General features: G+C 33.8%; 1 protein-coding gene across 2 annotated transcripts in view; it reads right to left on the bottom strand.

Annotated features, from left to right (window-relative positions):
* The window catches only part of LOC116852675 (myb-like protein X), a 93,838-nt gene that overhangs the window by 40,540 nt on the left and 35,575 nt on the right, over positions 1-17,723 (bottom strand). Inside the window, exon 3 of one of the 2 annotated variants that reach the window (XM_032833252.1) lies at positions 15,286-15,398. The exons of the other annotated variant lie outside the window; for it this stretch is intronic. Within the exon in view, the coding sequence (XP_032689143.1) occupies positions 15,380-15,398 (19 nt within the window). The 3' untranslated portion in view covers positions 15,286-15,379. The remainder of the gene's footprint in view (positions 1-15,285; positions 15,399-17,723) is intronic. 2 annotated transcript variants of the gene reach the window in all.

Genomic DNA, 17,723 nt, shown 5'->3' with positions numbered 1-17,723 from the left:
ACACACACACACACACACACACACACACACACACACACACACACACACACACACACACACCGGGCGGATTCGCTGTGGGTGCATATTTTCCTATTATATTTGAATTTATAAATACAATGTAATTTGTCCCATAGGAACATGCATAGGAACATACGCAAGTATGCAAATAATACAAATAAGCAATTGATACCATTAATATGTACCAAACTATGATGTTTATAAACAAAAATATCACATATAAGACATGTGAGTCTATTATATAGATATTTGTAGAACATACAAAACAATGCTAGATATCGAATTCGGTATCCACTATTAGTCAAATCTCAGCAGCGAATAGTATCAGTTACAAAGTGTGCTAGAATATTCGCGAAATGTTACTGCACGAGTTTCTAAATCTTACACACAACGAACAGTAGATCTTGAAATATTTGCGTGATAAAGCGGTTATTCAACGAGAAACGACATATCCGCGGTGCAATAACATCATAAATACCACGAGCGATTCGGATTCCTCAATATTCCACTGCATCAATAAATATTACAAGCAAGTACGTGAACGGAAAAGTCAGCGAAAAGTATGTAATTTCAAAATAAGCATTTTACATAATACTTGGTTCGTCAAGGGACATCTCGGCTTAGTAAAAATGTGCCGATTTATAGCTTATTTTTTATACATACGTCCTCCGAGATAGAGCTTCCTTATAGAAGAATTGCAAATTTGCGACAGAACTGTAGTTGATTGGACAAACTTTGGTCGGGAGGTAAATATTAACGTTACATTGAACAATTGAGCCCCATATTTCCACATACATTGTGTGCAAAAATTACATTCCATTTATAAGGCAAATTTTTTAATTTTATTCTTTGGTTTTTTGGCACAAAAATCGACTCTTTTCAGGCCCACCAAATTTTATAATGATGGAACGATACTCGAACGCATAAAATATGAAATAATTATATCTCGCGTGTTTATGCAACACTAAAAATATTCTACTTCGACCTATACAAGCGCTGTATTGTTGCAGTATTATATATTGATGCAGTATTCTATATTGAAATAAATCTAATAATCTAATATTTATTTTTTTTTTAAGAGCAGCTATTAAGAAGCACTTGTCGAAGCCTTCTGAAAATCCTTCCCCAAGATCTCCTTTTACATTACAGTAATTTCTTTGCTAACAAGAAAAAATGCATGGATGTTCGAGCGAGCGAAACAGTCGTCGGAACACCGAGTATTGCTCACGTATAGACGAGACAGTGTGAGTCGAGCGTTTTCTTAGTGCGCGTCACACGTATTTTAGAATGGCATTTCTGTCCACGACGTTTATAATGCTATCTCTCTCGCTTTTATGTCTGCGATAGAGGATAGAAGATCGCCGCGACTCCCACCACTATTCCCTCTTCAAGTGTCCGACGATCGTATACCGCTAGCCCCCTCCGCCACACCGTGCTGCTCGTACCTCACCTACAGGCAACAGTGTGTGAGTGACGCGTCTCGTGTGCGAGTCACACGGATGTACGGACGCATTTACGCCAGTGCGTGTACACAATTATGTAACAATTCTCTTTAATTAATATCTAAAAATCTATGTGGTCATTTGTGAAATGGTAGAGGACTTTTTTGTTAAGTTTGAATTAATGTATAAGTATACAACGGCAGACAGCATCACTGCAGCTTATCTACCATATCGCGCGTGATTATTCACAAATCTTCTTTAATTAATATCTCGATTATTATTGGGAATATCGCAAAACAGTATAGGATTTTTATGTTCACCTCAATCAGTTTTACGTTGCTACAAAATATGCGGAAGAGAGTCTGAGACACCCTGTATATGTACACTACTGTCCATAAGTATTTGTGCACCTCACTATTTTCTTACTTACCAAAAATTCAATACAGTAAAGCTCAGTAAATAATTTTTAATTGTAAATAAAAACAAAATATGTCCTATAACCTTTTGAATTAATCATTTTGCTTATTTCATTGTAAATCTATAATATTTAAGTACACAAAAGTGTTTGTTTTGCTGACATCGCACTATGTGTTATTTACAAGTTTAATCTCCTATAATAATCTGTTTATAAGCTATGACTTGTTCAATGCTTTTCAATTCATTTGTTTGTTTATTTTAATGTGAAAAATCATCGTTTTTGTACCTCTAGGTTTTCTTTTCTATTTTGTCTCTTAACGGTGAACCATCTTTTACCAGCAGTATAATTAATTATGTCTAAAAAGGTAGAACTTTCGCTTGAAATCCGTGCACTAATTACTGCGAAACATCAAAATGAGCAATCGCCAAATTGCCCGAGAAATAAAATTACCACGACGAACTGTTGATTATCATGTTCGTAGATTTAAAAGTGGTGAAACATTATCGAACAAAAAACGGTCTGACCGCGCATTACAACTCCAGCTGAGGATCGACATTTGATGTTTTGCTTCAAACGTAATAAACGTTTAACATCGGAAATCGTTTCGCGCGTTAACTTACACCAGAATACTCGTGGACACTCGTGGAGACTTGTCGATTTCGTAAAGTCTACATCCTCGATACCGCTCCGTCGACTTGTTGGATTCGTAAAGTCGACATCCGCGTGGACTTATTGGATTCGTAAAGTCTACCTCCTTGATTACCGCCCCGTCGACTTATTGGATTCGTAAAGTCGACCGCCGCGAAGCCTCACCGCCATCCCGGGGAACCGATCCCCGCGGCACCGCATCGTAGCGCACAACCGCTCCGCAAAAACTCCGACGCATCACGCATGCAGGGCCGTGTTATTCCTCGAGTAACGGCTCTCCTCGCGCGACCAAAATTAAAGATCCGAGCGTCAACATCGCGCCGCAAGCACAACACAATCGACGCGTCACGCGACCGCCCGCGTCCCGCGGCCGCCAGCGGCCCCGCAGCACGAGCTCCGCCGCAGCGAACATCATCGAATTAAACTGTAAATACTCATTGTACATAGCCATCTAATCGACAATATACATCATCTTAATATCCATCCCACTGTCTTCACAATTATTTACATCTGCTCGAATCCGGACCACACCGACTCGCAGCTTATCCCGCATCGAACGCGAAATAGCGTTACAGCAAAAAGGTTGCAAAATGGGCAAAAAAATACAAGGAATGGGCAATTGAAAACTGAAAAATTGTCTTATGGAATAATGAATCAAAATTTAAAGTTTTTAGTACCCGGCGCCGTATCTTCATTCGCAGGTCAGCAGGGGAGCGAGTTTTCGAGCAATGTTTGGTGCTATCTGTGAAACACGGTGGAGAGACTCTGTAATGGTCTGGGAGTATTTTGGTAGACTATCGGTGGGCAATATTTAAAGAATTAAAAGAATAAGGAAAAAAGAATAAGGAAAAAAGAACAGTAAGAAAGAGGGAGGCAAATAGTGACAGGGGGCAAATAGTGATAGTTTAAATTTCTTCTATATTTCCTGCGTCTATACTATCATCAATAGCGAATAAGTTCTCGAACATCTAATCATCGTTGAAAAAAACGATTAAACTGCTAAGCTAAACATAGCTAATAAAGAAGCCTAAAATTTTGACCTTTGAAACCTTTAAAATTTTGAAACAAGGTAAAACCTGAATCTTATTCGGATATTTCTATTTAGATTGTTTCGACTCGCGAACTCCTAAATGAGATTTTACTTAATTACACTAAAAAGCTTTAAGATGTACAATTAAAATTATATTCAAAAAGAGCCTATGAGAGCTAGATGCAAGAAAGAAATGCACAAATTTATTTGAATTACAAAGTTACGTATTACATTAAAGATGTTATTAAGTCGTAAAACGCATCAACAAACGTTTTGTTCCTTCGTTGGATCCTTTTCAATGTATTACAACGAAGTTACTACGCATTGATAGACGCGTAATTTAATTATTTCGATACGCACATACATAGTGATTTTAGTGAAGAAAGGGCAATTGAGACTATTGTAACTGAACCCATGTCCGCACGTTATGTAAAGTCTGCTGCACGGGAGAGAAATATTTTCAACATATGTTGCTCTCATAGGCTCTTTTTAAACATAATTGAGATTTTACTTGTTTAGCGTTGTACGATGTGTTTTTTCTACTAGTGTGATCTAACCTCTATATGTATATATCAATTCGTTTATTGTTTTAAGTGTTTTAAAAGAAGAGGCAACTCCTGGCCAAAAAGTGACAAATTTTAAATAACATTACTTGATTTACTCAGTGTTAGTTGAATTGCATTTCTTCCCATTTATTTTATTAGGTGTAAGCTTGAAAGCTATTAAACTAGATTTAAATATAGAAAATATTAATAAGTAATTTAAAAAATTACTTTCCAAAAGCACGTCATATTATTTGACCAAAATTAGATTTTATAAATTATTTTTATACATTATATGTTTTAATAAAATTCTTACATATGGCAGTAAAGAATATTTCATTTTTATTTAGTCACACATCGTTAAAAGAGAGACTGAATGGAAGTTCAGGACTGTTTTTCATGATTGCTGCCATTTGCCCCATACTGAGGCAAATAGTGACAAAATGCAGATTTTAGTTTCCATGAAAATCTAGTTATTCCACGTAACTTATGGGTCTTGTACTTAAGTTTTTCGTATAATTGAAGTTGCAAGTAATTGAAGTTGTAAGTAAGTTTTAGTAAAACATCCGATTTTGACTACTTAAAAATAGCTTATACGAGGGAGAGAAAGAAATCCGTCATTATTTACCCTATTCTCCCTTACTTGAAAATTCTACAACAGCAAATATTGCCATCTGGGACTCGTATTTTAGGCCAAAAATTTATTTTCCAAACACGACAATGACTTAAAACATCCCTCAAAAACCTGTAAAGTATATTTGAACAAGTTAAAAAAAGAGAATAAACTCGAAGTAATGGCCACCGCAATCCCTAGACCTCAATCCGATCGAGTTATTGTGGGACAAACTCGACCAATGCGTCCGGAAACAGTGCCCCACGTCCACGGAAACATTGTAAAAGATGCTCGAAGACGCATGGAATAAAATTATGACCAAAACATTACTCAAACTGTTAGAAAGGATGCTGAGGATTTGCAAAGCTGTCATTAAAAACAAAGGCAGACACATTTATGAGGCCAAATTATAATTAGACTTTTAATATTCGTTTTTTTATATTGTGTATTACTTTTTACGTTGTGAATATAAATACTTTCCACTTAACATTTTTTAATTTTTTCTTTTAAAATAGTTAAAAATTTACGAGGTAAATACTTATGGACGGTAGTGTATGTATACATATATGCACATATACAGGGTGTCTTACAACTACCGTAAGATATTTTAATAGCGTATTCTGAAGATAAAGTAGAATAAAAAATCCTAATATAAAAATGTCGAGGCTACAATAGTTTTTGAATTATAACCGATCAAAGATTATCATTAATATCGCGTAAAATTCGTGCACTCAAGCCCGTAGTTATACAGCACGCACATCGTTTTATCATTTGTTATCGACTTTACAGTTAATATTAGTTTTTACTACACAGCTAATTCCTGAAAACATTAATAATTATTATTGTTATTAATATAATTATGAAATTTAATAGCTTTACACTTAAAACAAGGATTTTTGCGTTTTTAACATGAAAAGTAATCATGGAAAATAATTTATTATTATTTTTATATTTTTCACATTTTATAAGGAGTGAAATCGTATAAATCGTATTTTCCATGATTACTTTTCATGTCAAAAACGCATAAAATATTTGTTTCTAAAATGTGAAACTATTAAATTTGATAATTCTAGCAATAATAATTATTAATGTTTTTAGGAATCAGCTGTGTAGTAAAAATCAATATTAACTGTGAAGTCGATAACAAATAATAAAACGATGTGCGTGTTATATAACGGGCCTGAGCGCGCGAATTCTACGCGATATTACTGGTAATCTTTAATCGGTTACAATTTAAAAACTATCGTAGCCTCGACATTTTTGTATTAGGATTTTCGACTCTACTTTATCTTCAGAATACGCTATTAAAATATCTTACGGTGATTGTGCGACACCCTGAACATGTATGTGTATATATACAGATGGAATCCCTTATTGTTTATTGCATATTCTTTTAGCCCTTCTTCAGATCTTTTCAAAGCATTTTATCCCCTTTAAGTAACCCGTTTCAAAGTTATCGAGTTTTTTATGATAAGATGTTTAACTCGCGAAGGTAAGATCGGAGAATAATCTAGCCAACAAAGCCAAGATCGATGGTGAATCTAGTCAACGAAAGCAATATTGGTCAGCCAATAACGACAATACTGGAAATGATCGATCTTGCCTTTGTTGGCTGAACAACTATTGATCATCATGTAGTTCCAAGTTCAATAAAAAACGAAATTAAAAAGAACATATAAGGCTAATGAGTGGTTAAAGGGGGTTTCTACCTTGTAAAAGTAAAAAAAAATCGATTTTTTTATTTTTATAAATTCTTAAAGATTGTACTTTCAAAAATATGTAGTAAAAATTTCAAGTCAAAATTCGAAAAATTGATCAAGTTACAGCCTGTTGAAAAGTCAGGTAGCCTTGCGGAGCGCTAGGGCGGAGTGCTGCGGCTTATATGCACAAGAAAAACTATTGAAATTGCATCATTTTTGGCAGCATGCATTTTCAATGAAGATTTTAATTCTGTGCTTCGAATAATGGAAGCCATAGGAATTAAGATTGGAATGAACGCGTCAATAATGGCTACCAGACGAGACAATAAACGGATAAGAAACGCTGGCAAACGTACTCTACAAGCTTCAAAAGAAGCCCGATCTGCCCGTCGATTGGAGATTGCAACAGAAAAGAACGAGCTATATGAAGAGGAAGAGGGAGTACTATACGGCCCTGGGATCGCCGACTAGCTGTAAGTACTACTTAAACTTTAAACGCGTTTTTCTTGAAACGACGTTTTTGAAGTTGGTGGAAGTTCTGTACAAGTCCCAAATCATGCGATCGATACGATTTTGGTCTTAAAATGTTGGGAAATACCGTCTCTTTAAAGTAGACTAAAATAAAAAGAAAATATTGAAAACTTTTTGTTTATGAATAAATAACTGCAACAATTTTTCGTAAAAATAACACATTTTTTGTTTGAATGACTACAACTCACTCAAAAATTTTTGTAATTTTTTTATTTTAGTCTATATGAAGCACAAACCTCTATGGATTATAAAAAAATTTTTGTTTTTTTCTCAGGTCATTTTTCAGCCTCTAAGAACTTCCACCAGCTGGCCATCTCGTTCCGTCGCACACTCCGCCCACCCGGTCCGTCCAGCTTGTCTATTACTTAAATTGTCGTAGCGATTTTTTTTATTTTTAATTAAGATAAATTTAAATGTATTCCAAATTTTAGAATTTTATCTTTAATAGTTCCTTTTCTATAAATTCCAAAAAATTACCCATTTTTCCTGGCCAACAAAGTAGAAACCCCCCTTAAATCAGCACTTCTATTATATAGCAGTATAATAAGATTAACAGCTTATCTAATGAGAGGTTTAATCGATTTAACTATTTTGTCGACTAATATTGTGAAACGATTAATAAACGATTAATAAACTTTAAATAATGAAAAATTAAATGACCAGCTTTTTTATTATGCAGCAATGTTAAAAAATTTAAAGTAAAGATCTGAAGGAGCTTTACTCCGATTTAATTAAACATAACCGAATCTCCTTCTCCCACCTAAGCCTACATATACAACACTCTGTCCCACAAATACACAATCCTCTTTATCTCTACTCTCCAAATACAAACACACCTTACGTTTCACAGGATGCATCTTTGTGATATTTCCTTTAACTTTCAAATTCCACACTGGTGCAAATTTACACCAGTAAAAATTTCACTTTGCTGCCATCTGTCAGCAAGTTCATATATCGCTCTGTCCCCCACTACGACAAACTTGGTTGGTCCCTATTGTGTATGACCGTTCCCAGAATCATTCCTGCCGAAACACGCAAAATAGCAATTGTGAAAATTCGAGTTGGAGCGAATTCGCACCTATGTGGAAGTAACGAATGCGAAATCGGTGCCAGTAAAATTTTACATTTATTTCTTCAACAAAGTATTTGCTCAATTTCAGTAAAAAATAAGTATTTTTATATATGTATAGTTTTTTTTACAAATTAAATTTCATGAAAAATATATAAATGTTATTATTTTTTATGCACTACACTTTTTTCCCTATTGTTTCTTAAGAATATAATTGTAAGATTAAGGGGTCATTCCACTGTGAGGGACTCAAAAAATCGAATTTTTTCTTTTTATTATTTTTTTATTATTATTTATTTTATTATTTCTTTTTATTTATTTTATTTTCTTTCTTTTTTATTTATTTATTTTATTTCTTTTTATTTATTTTTCGAGAGCAAATATATCTAAGAATGCGTAGAAAAAGTTTCAGAGCTTGATTACGCTTAATTTGCTTACTACAAACGAGTTTGTATAGCGTGGCAGCTAGCGCTCCGTCTCGCCGCTCAGACGTGCCAAGAGCCCGACTGGCTTGTACTTGTCTGAACAAGCCAGCCTCTTTTGAACATATATACTAACACTAAGAAAGTGCAGAGCTGAAAATTTAGTATGCTTTTGCATTTCGTTGAGGTAACAGCTCAAAGATGGACAAAAAGCAATCGAAGTGTAATTCAAGGCGCCCCTACAATCCTTCTAAAAAACGAAAATTTCATGAAAATCGTTATTCAACTAAAGAGATGCAAAATGCTATGTAGGCCACTTACTAAAATAAAATCTCTTCATAAAATCTCTACAGACGATAACGCTTAACATTTGTATTGTCCAGAAGGAGCGAACTCTAAGAGTGCGACTGGCGAAAACATGAGGTTGCAGGAACTTTAACTAATTATAAACATCCGCCCGCATTGAATGACGAAATTGTAGACATTCTGAAGCTTACTTACAAACAACTAACTTCTGAAGATTTGCTAGAAAGATGCAAGAGCAACGAAACTCAAAATAATAACAAGAACTTCAATTCGTGCGTTTGACAACTTATTTCGAAACAATCTTCGCTGGCAAAAAATTCTTCAAATCGCCAAATTCTGTGCTGCATGCATTTTTAATTAAGGATTTTCTCCAATTATCAAAATTATCAAAATCAAAATTATGGAGGTCATGGAAGTGACAATTGGATCGGAAGCCGCGGCCTTCGCTGAAAGAGCTGACAGCAATCATATGAAGACAGCCACAAAGTGGAGCCAAATGGCCTCAAAAGAAGCTTGAATTGCTCGGAGAAACAAAAAGTCAACTCAGAATGAGATCTTCGAGGAAACCGAAGGAATATTATATGGACCTGGTATCGCTGATAAGATGTAAGTACCTTTTAAATGTTATATGTAAAGGAAAATCTTTAAATGCGTTTTTCTTAAAATGATATTTTTTCGTGCGGCGTAAGTAAACCCTCAAAAACTATACTACCGAAGTTAAAATACTACGAGTTAAAATTTCAATCTAAAATTTCAACATGTTATTCAGCACATCAATGACTATCGCCGGAACTAGAATCATGTTTATGCAATTTATTTTTCCTACCTTTTACTTTAAAAATTACAAAAAAAAATAAAAATTTCGCATGTCTAACTTTAAACGTCCGCTATTTTATTTTTTTTTTTTTATAGATTCAACTAGTTCTAGTTCGGGCGATAACGACACTTATCTAATTTAATAATTTTTTTGAAATATCTGCAGATGCATAATTTTTTTCAAAATCATCAACGCCATCGAGGTACCTGCTTTTCGAGACGCGAAGTTCACAGAGCTCTTTTGGGAAAAAAAAAAAAAAAACATAAATAAAATTTGTTTGTACACTTTAAAGATAACAAAATAAAGACATGCTTTTTATTTTCCATACAAATATTTTTTCATAGGGTAAAAAATCCCCGAAAATCGTTAATTTTTCAGCGCGTCACAATGAAATAATCCCTTAAACGTTTTTCTATATATGTTTTATATTTATGCGTAGAATGTGCAACAATTAAACGATATTTTCTTACATATGTCTTACATGTCTCGCATTTTCATTTATCTTCCTTCTAAAAAAGTCCAACTTCAAGCTGACATTAAAAATATTCCCTTTTATTTAATTCAATTTCTAATAATTTTTTCTTCAAGTACATGTTAACTTTAAAAATCTATATAAGCAATTGAATTTTATTAAGAAAAAAAGTCATTTTTCTAAAATCTTTCTTATGAAAACCTTAATTTTCATTGTTAAAATAAATTTGTTGTGCACAATTTGAGTTTGACCACTCAATTCCCTATCAAATTTTCTATAAAAAACATATATAACAACTTAATATTCCTTTGTCCTTCCTAAAAATATTAAGGAAAACGTAAAAGCTGAAAACGTAAAAACCAAATTCGCAGCACAGTAGAAGTTACGGTTGCGCAATCGGAGGGTGAAATTTGAGAGTTTACGTAATCCGACTTTACGTAATCTACCGAAATCTGTCTTCTACATATTGGGAGTACAAATAAGTCTCCGCCGTTTGACAAAAGATGGCCCCACCAGTAAGTTATGGTTGAAATTGTCAGATGTAAAACGTCATATCGTAAGGTTGGACATCTGGCAACATCATAACCTTGAAATATTAGCGATTTTGTATCAGCATCACATAATTTTTTTCGTGCAAAAATGTCGAGTTTTAAGCCGAATAAGCGTCATTTGCGGGAACTTTTGATTTACTTCTTTAATTTGAAGAAATCTGCAGCTGAGGCGTATCGATTGCTTGTAGAAGTATATGGTGAGGCTGCTTTAAGTGAGAGAAGCTGTCGTGAGTGGTTTCAAAAGTTTAAGAACGGTGAGTTTGACGTCGAAGACAAAGAACGTAGCGGAAGGCCGAAAGTGTACGAAGACGCGGAATTGGAAGCATTATTGGAGGAAGATTCGTGCCAAACGCAAGAAAAACTTGCACTTACATTAGGAGTGACTCAACAAGCAATTTCACATCGTTGGAAAATCGTTGGAAATGATTCAAAAGCAAGGAAATTAGGTTCCACATGAACTGGAGCCGAGAAACGTTGAATGCCGATTTTGCATATGTGAAATGCTGCTTGCCAGATATAAACGAAAGGATTTTTTGCATCGTATAGTCACTGGTGATGAAAAATGGATCCACTACGATAACCCAAAAAAGAGGAAATCATGGGGACCACGTGGCCATGCTTCAACATCGACAGCCAAGCCGAATATTCATGGAAAAAAACTCATGTTATGTATTTGGTGGGATCAGCTTGGTGTCGTGTATTATGAGTTGCTCAAACCGAACGAAACCATTACTGGGGCTCTCTACCGAACACAATTTATGAGATTGAGCCGAGCACTCAAGGAAAAACGCGCCCACTACTACTCCAGACACGACAAAATTATTCTCCTGCATGATAATGCTCGTCCACATGTTGCGGCACCGGTCAAAACCTACTTGGAAACACTCAATTAGGAAGTTTTACCCCACCCGCCGTATTCACCAGACATTGCTCCCTCTGACTATCACTTGTTTCGATCGATGACGCACGGCCTGTCTGAGCAGCACTTCACATCATAAGAAGATACCAAAAATTGGGTCGATTTGTGGATAGCCTCAAAAGATGAAGCGTTCTTCCGACGCGGTATCCGTATGCTGCCAGAAATTTGGGAAAAAATAGTGGCTAGCGATGGACAATACTTTGAATAAAACATAAGGTACCGTTCTTTCACAATAAATGCCCAATTTTTTATAAAAAACGGCGGAGACTTATTTGTACTCCCAATAGATACCACTAGTATAGTTACTAGAATGTTCCATGAATTATGCGCCTTAAAGGATTAATTAGTTCGACAAGTAAATATCTTCTAAAACAAGATCTTCTAAAACAACAATATTTTTGTTTGAAATATTTACCTAAAGAAAAAAATTTCTCTATTATAACCTTACTCAATCGTGTTTACAAATAATATATTTAAAATAGACAAGGTATTCATAAAGAATCATATTCTAACAAATATCTCACGACGATTGATTATATGACAACTGTACTCAATTATAATGAAGTATATTACAAATCATGTATTTAAAAAAATCTTTGTGATGCACTATAGCTATAATTGTAGATTAATATAATCCGGTGAATCATTATCAGTTTATAACTATAATTTTCATTAAGTGTCATTAATAGATTAATATCCAAATAATATCTAAACAACAAATTGTCTCTTATATTTCTAATTGAGAAATTCTATAGTTATATACGCACATTATCATTGTAATTATATATCATCATAAAAAATCACATATTATCATAACAAAATAACATACAAAAACTTTACAAAAAGTTAGTACTATGAATCCAAAGATGTAGAAAGATGTCTAAAATAGAGCTCGGCAGGCGTTGCATATTTCGATTAATTTTCGACTATTCTCCTTACCTTATCGTCCTACGCGCAACCAATAAGCCATTTAAGAGCATGACTTATATACATATACTTAATAATTGAAAAATTAGAAACATATGTTCACAAGTCATCTACTCCTTAGTCTCGAGCGGCTCGTTGGTTATATGCGCAATAAAGTAAGGAAAATAACACTAGATAGAGCAAGTCGAAATATGCAACGCGCGTCAAGCTCTGATCTTTTCCTGTATGGTACACAAGGTTAACAATTAAGTATGAATATTTGAAGAAACTAAATAGCGGTAGACAAATAACGAGAAGTTAATTAAGTTAAATATATTAGATGTTATATAGCTATTCGTAATAAATTCAATATTTATTTTTATATTCGGATCACGTATATACTAATATATCCACAATAGTCTTGTGGATAATCATGGAAAAATGGAAGAAGATAAAATAAATTTAAAGCGAAGAAATATATGCCTAAAATTCCTACAAAGTATATCAAAATAAAAAGATATATCTAAAACATAAAATTTGCAATCAATTAAATACTTCTGGAATAGTGTTCTCCAAACACTTATCTTTCGCTCTAACAAACAATAAATAACATAAAATTAACGTAAAAATAATGAGGTAAATGCTGGTTAAAAAGACAAGTTGTACATCACATTAATTTTACTGTTATTTTATTGATTACCAGGATAGAACGAAAATGTTCGAAATATTTTGGAAATGTGCTTAATCAATTACTGTTTTTTGAACCTTATTATTTTGACGTACTTTGTAAGAATTTTGACCATACTTGCTTGATGTTATTAATCAAGAATTTCGCAATGAGTAACCAATGCTGCTGATTCTGTAACTCGTTATTGCAGTTAGCAGTTTCGTTATCGTTGTATAGTATCTTTTTCGTATTGTAGAAAAGCTATACAACGATAACGAGAGAGTCATTAACTGCAATAACGAGTTATCAGAATCACACCACAAAAATCTTAAGATAAAGTTTGATAATACAGTACTCTCTCGATAACTTTCCGCCTAAAGGGCTATAAAGGTAGAAAATTCTTGGAAACGGAAAGTTACCGAAAGCCCCTTCTTCTAACGCCGCATGTATGTCAGCTCGTGATTAGCTGATAGGCAAAAGTCTTGGCCATTGAAAAGTAAGATGAACTAACTGCGTTAATCTCTAACATAACCTTCCATTATTATTCAGCTATATTCCAATTATCGACCTATAGTATAGACTGCGCTATCCCTTTGTTCGCATATGAAACAGGGTCCAGAGACTGAGTGAGATAGCACATGGTCGCAGACTATCTCTGTCTCTTTCGATGAATATGATTTGTCCTGACTAGAAAAAGATATATATTGACCGCGGACTTATATTGTCCTTCTTCCGCACTTTCAACTAGCGTTGCACAGTCCATTCTATAGGTCGATGGTCCCAATATTACGCCTATCTGCGCTAATGTCGATATGGTGGAAACGTGATATTAGTATTAGTGATCATACGTGCAGAGGAGAAGTAGTTTGTGTAGAAAGTTATCGAGAGAGTACTGACCACAATAATTTTACAATAAATATATAAGTTTGACATTAAATTTAACAATAAGTTAAGTTTTGAGTTTGACATTAAGTTTAACAATAAATACAAAGAAAAGTGTTGCCAAACCAAATTGCCTTGATCTTCATATATATACAAGATGTCCCGTATAAGAAGAAAAATATAAATAGAATAGATAAAAGTGAAAAAATATTGTAGAGATTTTCCGAACAACCACGTAAAATTTCGAGTTATTAAGGCTCTTGGCTAGTCAGACAAGAAGTCCGCGTTGACGGTGGCGACACAGGTCGGTGGCCATCAGTGGTAGCAATAAGAACTTCGTCCATCGTATGTATAAAGAATTATGTATGTATATGTATATATATATGTGTATGTGTGTAACAGCTACCTAAATTTTTCCACCCGAATCACGGCGTTACTACTGACTGTAGTGCTTACATATCACACATAACACAATTGCGGAAGTGTCAAAATACTCCGAATACTGTGCTTTTTGTAATATTTTAACTATAATAGTACTTATTCTATCATATTCCGTACCGAGTCTCAGCTGATCTTCTGTCAAAATAAACCGATTTTCACACGTATATTTAGCAGTGTTGTAAAGGTTATTTCGGGAAATGAACACTATCCGGAGCATTTTACGAGTGTGTAGGATCGATTACAAGTGTCACTTTGTTAACATATCTTTTTATTTTGCAATGATTCAGGCGCAAAATTCGTGTGCAATTTCTCACTTGGTTGATGTCATCAACCAATATGGCCGCGGTGACTAGCCAGGAGCCTTAAATAAATAGATGGGCAAATCAGAGCGCGCGACGCGGCAAGCGGGACATACGGCTCGCCACAGCCGGCGAAGAAAATGGGCGATTGCTCAGAAAAAAGACAAATATATGACATTCCATCTCTTTTTCTCGCGCACGCGTTATTCTTTTCACAGTGACGATCACGAAGATTGTGGCCCACCTATCTGGCCTATAAAATAGGCCCGCGAGTAATCGTCCATTTTCTTCACCAGCCGCAGCGAGCAGTATGTCCCGCCTGCCGTGTCGCGCTCTGGTTAGCACATCTATTTTATTTAATAACTCGAAATTTTACGTGGTTGTTTGAAAAATGATCTCTACAATATTTTTTCACTTTTATCTGTTCTACTTATATTTTTCTTCTTGGACGTCTTATGGACATCTTATTAACTTATTATCTTATTATCTTATTAACCTTTTAATATTGAGAGTACAAAATCTTGACAAAATTCTAAAACACTTTTTCTTTTGACAAAAAATTTCGGCAAACGCATAATTGTAAAGTTATTACCAAAAATAGTTATCCTATTACAGGCCGGGTTCACAAGATAGACAGAGGCAACTCACTATAACACGTGGGCGCTAATGTCGGGTGCCCCCTATAGTCAGTTCTTCGCCATACAGCTGAAATACGTATAATAAATATTTAATGCTAACGCACGCACGCACGCACGCACGCACGCACGTACGCACGCACGCACAACTTTTATGTATAAGGAAAATGTTTATTAATCAGTACTCGGCTTATTTTCGGTACTTCTGTGTGCATTGTATCAGATATGGAAATGTGCGGGGATTTTAAATAAAATAAATAATTATTGATAAATAAATAAAACTTAAAAAAATTCCTACGTATCTTGATATTAAATCAAACGACACAACGGTATTTTTCATAACATAAATTACGCAAGCAAATGTGCTTTAATTAAATAATAAAAGGGGGAAATTAAGAATTATTAATAAGTCATAATTTTTATTATGGGATACAAGCTCGATTTTCTTTTTTAAAAAATATTTTAGTCTTTAAAAAAAAAATGTATGCCAACATCACCCGGTATTCCCAGGCGGTCACCCATCCAAGTACTAACCGTGCCTAGCATTGTTTGACTTTAGTGATCAGACGAGAATTGGTATTTTTTTTTTTTTTTTAATTTGTTTATTTAGGACCAAAATTACAATTAAACGTATACAATAAGCTTAATAAACAAAACTTTTCAATAACAGGTTTAAATAAATTTGAACAAACTCAAACAAGGCATCTCGCAGATACAGTCTATATACAGTTTATAATAAAAAAACGAAGCGGTAATTAATAACAAAATTAACATGCTGTAAAAACAGCCAAGTAATATTTAACAAAATGAATATATATTACCAGAAAAAAGGTCCAAGAAAAGAGAACTGGTATTTTCAGCGCGATATGGACGTTGACGATGAAAGCTATGCAATTATATGCATATTTTGCATATTTGAAAGAAATTAGTCAATAGCAAAAAAAAGTTCAGATCTGAGCCGGCTCGTTTCGACGTCAATCGACGAGTCATTTCTCACTGGGATTACATAACACACGCGTTATATGACAGTTACATTGTTGAGTGGGAAATTTAACAATGATGTTATGTTACTATTACTTACCCACGTAGCACAAAACACTTACAAAACGCTCATATAGCGTTTTTATAGCAGTAAGACACCTGCAAAAGCGTTTTCTGAGCACTTTGCAAACGCTATTGTGCTACTTGGGTAATGTGTACTGGGATCCTCCTAATTACAAAAGTTGCGTTCCGATATTCATTCCAGTAAGAAATTATCAGTTGAAAAGACGTCGAATAAACGACTGTTTAACCAAAGAGTCTGGTGAAAATATATATCAAAATTTTCATTGATTATACATTTTTGTAGTTCAAATTATACCACTATGAGACGTTTATTTAAACGTCTATTAGCCGCTTACAACACGTTTAAATGTTAAAAAACGCCTATTAGCGGCTTATTAGACATTTATTTCAACACAACTAGCCTACGTACACTCGACAACAGGAAAATCTTAATACACAAATTTATGCAATAAATTTAATAAAGTATAAGACATATTTATTACGTAAATATATAACATTCTTAAATATATGTAACATTCTTAAATTTTTAAATCATAAAAATTCAACGTTATTAAAACTTTATAAAATTATTTCGATACCGCGACTGTCATTCCTTCATTCCTTTCATTTCATGGCATTTAGGCTCCTCTAGGAGACGTAAGACGCTCAATATCAAGGATAAAATTAACACAAAATTTTATTAGGCTTTGACGAATGTTGTCCCGTGCGGTATTTACTGTATAGGGCACGATATTATTATTATTACTGTTGTTATTAATATTATGATTGTTATTATAAATATAAAGTTAAAAATAACATTGAAATAATACATATATATTAATTTCGCGTGTATTATTTTAGTATCATTTTTAACTTTATATTCATAATAATAATAATAATATCATTAACAACAGTAATAATAATAATATCGCAGCCTATATAGTAAATAGTGCACGGGGTAACATTCGCCAAAGCCTGATAAAATTTTGAGCTAATTTCACCTTTGAGATCGAGCATCTTACGTCTCTGAAAGGAGCCTAAAGTGAGATGAGAGGAATGGGGGGATGACAGTCGCAATATCGAAATAATTTTATAAAGTTTTAATAACGTTTGATTCTTATGATTTAAAAATTTAAAAATATTATATGTTTACGTAATAAATATGTCTTATACTTTATTAAATTTATTGCATAAATTTGTGTATTAAGATTTTCCTGTTGCCGAGTAGGCTAACTGTGTTGAAATAAATGTCTAATTAGCCGCTAATAGGCGTTTTCTTAACTTTTAAACGTTTTGTATATATATGTATATAATATATATATATATATATATATATATATATATATATATA

This window comes from Odontomachus brunneus, unplaced genomic scaffold (genome assembly GCF_010583005.1).
Source record: "Odontomachus brunneus isolate Ranch 3 - 2012 unplaced genomic scaffold, Obru_v1 Obru_scaffold_248, whole genome shotgun sequence".
NCBI classification, from domain to species: Eukaryota; Metazoa; Arthropoda; class Insecta; order Hymenoptera; family Formicidae; genus Odontomachus; species Odontomachus brunneus.
Note: the sequence above shows the minus strand (reverse complement) of the source record. Positions and strands in the feature narration are given on the sequence as shown.